Source organism: Merops nubicus, unplaced genomic scaffold, assembly GCF_000691845.1.
Source record: "Merops nubicus isolate BGI_N331 unplaced genomic scaffold, ASM69184v1 scaffold13415, whole genome shotgun sequence".
NCBI classification, from domain to species: Eukaryota; Metazoa; Chordata; class Aves; order Coraciiformes; family Meropidae; genus Merops; species Merops nubicus.
In genome coordinates, this window is record NW_008609016.1 from 17,934 (window position 1) to 20,910 (window position 2,977).

The 2,977-nt window shown below is 46.7% G+C and overlaps 1 protein-coding gene across 1 annotated transcript in view; it reads right to left on the reverse strand.

Annotated features, from left to right (window-relative positions):
• Window positions 1–421: 421 nt before the first annotated feature.
• The window catches only part of PLEKHO2 (pleckstrin homology domain containing, family O member 2), a gene marked incomplete at its 5' end in the record, with an annotated part of 19,822 nt that continues 17,266 nt past the window's right edge, over window positions 422–2,977 (reverse strand). The window contains one exon of the mRNA XM_008940466.1: window positions 422–1,657. Within this exon, the coding sequence (XP_008938714.1) occupies window positions 422–1,657 (1,236 nt within the window). The remainder of the gene's footprint in view (window positions 1,658–2,977) is intronic.

Consider the following 2,977-nt stretch of genomic DNA (forward strand, 5'->3'; position numbering starts at 1 on the left):
ACCAGATGGGTACCAGTGTAATCTGGTCTCTGCTTGTCTGTAAATACAGACAGACAGGGGCTTTTGCTAGCATAGCCATTCTGCTCCTTTCAGAAATCTGGCTTGCTTTGATTGCCAGTAAATTTTAAGGCCTGATCCACTGAAAGGACTTTGGACAGAGTCCTTAGAGAGCATTCACATTTTTGAAACCGTTCAATGTCCTGTAACCTTCTGCTGTGCTAAGAGGATTAGAACCAGGCTGCTATGTACAACAGGAAGAAAGAGAGAAAGATGCTGTAACCAAGAGCTCAGTTCTGTCCCAGAAACACGGTGTGTGCACAGCCAGACACCACCTTCTCAGCACTGGCCTAGCAATGGTACAAATCATAAATGGCAAATCTTTAGTTTTGATTTAGAGAAAGAAGTCTCTTTGAAGAGGACGTCAGGGAGCACTTCTCCTATAAAGAGTCACTAGATCCTTTTGCTTTTCTTTCTGTTTCTGTGTCGCTTCTTTTTTCAGTTCTTCAAGACCTTTAATTTCTTGCAAAACTTGTGTAGCTTGCCGAAGTTGTTCTACTGCCTCATTGAGCAAGGTCTCTGCCATCACTGGGGGTCCGTTCCCCTCCTGGGCCTGTTCCAGCCCTTCACGTAAAACCTTCTGCAGCAGTTTCTCTGCCTTTTCCCTTTCATTAGCAACTTTCTCCTCCATTTTAGCTAAGCAGTGATGGGAGTCCTTGGGGAATCCTTGCCTGAGAAGTGCTTTCTGTGTATTTTCGGAATCGGACAGCAAGTCTCCAAGAGAAGAACTGCGAAGTTTGAGAACTGAAGTGCTTTGTCCAGAAGTTTTCTCCTCAGCATTTGCTGTTACACTCTCATGGCTTGTTTCTGTAGCTAAGGAAGTCTCTGTCTCTTCTGCTGAAGTTTGCTGTTCCTTCTCGACAGGGGTTCTCCCATTTCCTTCTTCAGCTTCAGCCGTTGGGGATGTGGACTCTGCGACCTCGCTGGCTGTGACCCCGTTCACCGGGGGCTTGGAGCCACCAGACTCTAGGTCCTCCAAGCCTCCAGATTCCAGGTCGCCATGGCTGGAGTTCATTGTGGCTAGCAGTTTTTCTGACAGAACCTTAGGAGGAACAGGAGGCTTTGCATCATTTGCAGTGGCAATCTCAACAAAGTTGTCTTTGCTACTATCTTCTGATGTTTTCAAGTCTTCTGTGTTTTTAGGCTCAGGGACTGGCTGGTCCCAAGCTACTTTCAGCTTGTCTGGCATGCTCCTAGGAAGAGGAATTGGAGCTTTTGCTATGCCTGTGTTGTTGACCTCAAGATTCTCTCTGTTCTCCTCACTTGGTGCTTGGGATCCTTCCACATTCTCCTCAGGGTTTACAGAGTCCCCTTCCATGGCATTTACATTGTCTTTTGATGCTATGCCTTCCTTAAGCTTCTGATCTGGAGGCAGTGGAGGAGACAGAGGTTTTTTATGTTCCTGGTCAGGAACATTGTTCTCTGCATCTTGGTTTTCTTTTGTGCCAGTGGGTTTTGTAGGTGGCATAGGTGGCTTTGGAGTTTCTTTCTGAGGTGGCACATCGCCGCTTTCGCTGATAGTGGAATCCAAGTTTGGAGGTCCATTGTCTACTATATCCAGGTCTAGTCTTAGGATACCATCTGATGTAGACTTGGCAGCCTGAAATACAAGTGAGAACTTTTTCAATATCTGTCCTATCATCCATCCTCTGCTCCATCCTGTAACTTTCAGCTACAGTGCAAGACCCTCACACCCAGCGTGGCAAGCGAGGGGTTGCTGCTTCACACATCCACCCCATTCATACTGAAATCTCTCCTAACTGCAAGGAGAATCTGGGTGATAACAAAAACAGTGCTTTTAAGAGCAGCTTTTCTTAGAGCTCAAGAACAATCTATGGAGCTTGCACTTCTTCCATGCAGCATCACCCTGTGCTACCCTCTAACAGCAGCAGCCAGCTCCACCAGCGTTAATCTGACATGGGAAACTCAGTGTGATCTGCCATGCTAAAATTTAACCAGCTATGAGCCCCAAACATTTCACCCAATAAAGAAGAAAGCTGGGTCAAGTCATGTACATTGCAGCAAATCTTGAATGTGTCGAGTGAAGCACTTGAACCCCTGCATAGCTCCACTTTCTCCCCAGCCCAACACGTTCTGTGAACGTCATCAGCGATTTGCTGCTGAATTATTTTCTACCTGACAGTGCAGCAACTTGCACCAGAATGTCAAAGCCAATAACCATAAGCAGTCAAGAATTAGGGCAAAAACACAGGACGTATTTTGCTACTTCCTTTGAGAAGGACATCTCAAAAACCTTATTTCTTGGTTTTCCTGTTGGTTGTAAGAAGTCAGCTCTGCCATATTTGAATTCTTTATCCTGTGGTAGCTGGATCCCTCTACCCCCTTCACGTACAACATGCCTGCCTTCTGCTTTTGGGACTGTCTTATTTTCACTTGGACATATAAAATAAGTTGATCTTTAGATCACTAGGCCAGGGATGCTGTTGCCTTCTGCTTGCTTCCTCCAACCTAATGTCATCCCTGTCTTACTGGGGCCAAGCTCCAGCTGGTTAAACCTTCTTTAAACCACAGGCTGTGTGCAAATCACTCTGGTAGGGAGTGGTTCCTAAAAATGATGGATTTAGTAAAGATATTGCAGTGTGTAAGCTCGGTGCCCCAGGGGGATAAGTGTGGTGACAGTTCCTGTGTGAGGGAACCCAAAACTACACGAAGGCGTGGTGGCAGCCAGGAGCAGAGTCCTGCAGTGCAGAGAATTTGGTTAAAGTCTCTCTTTGCCTTTCCAGCCCATCAGAGAGATGAAGGCAAGCTGTATCCTGGCAGCTTGGCCCTGACCTGTCCTCACCTGTCCTGCTTTGACACTGAAAATGGTCGTTCATCCCATTTCCTTCATGGTACTGCAGCCAGCAGCCATGATACTCATCTTTCTGCAGGCTCTACCCCCTCCCTTTCCCCTCATTCC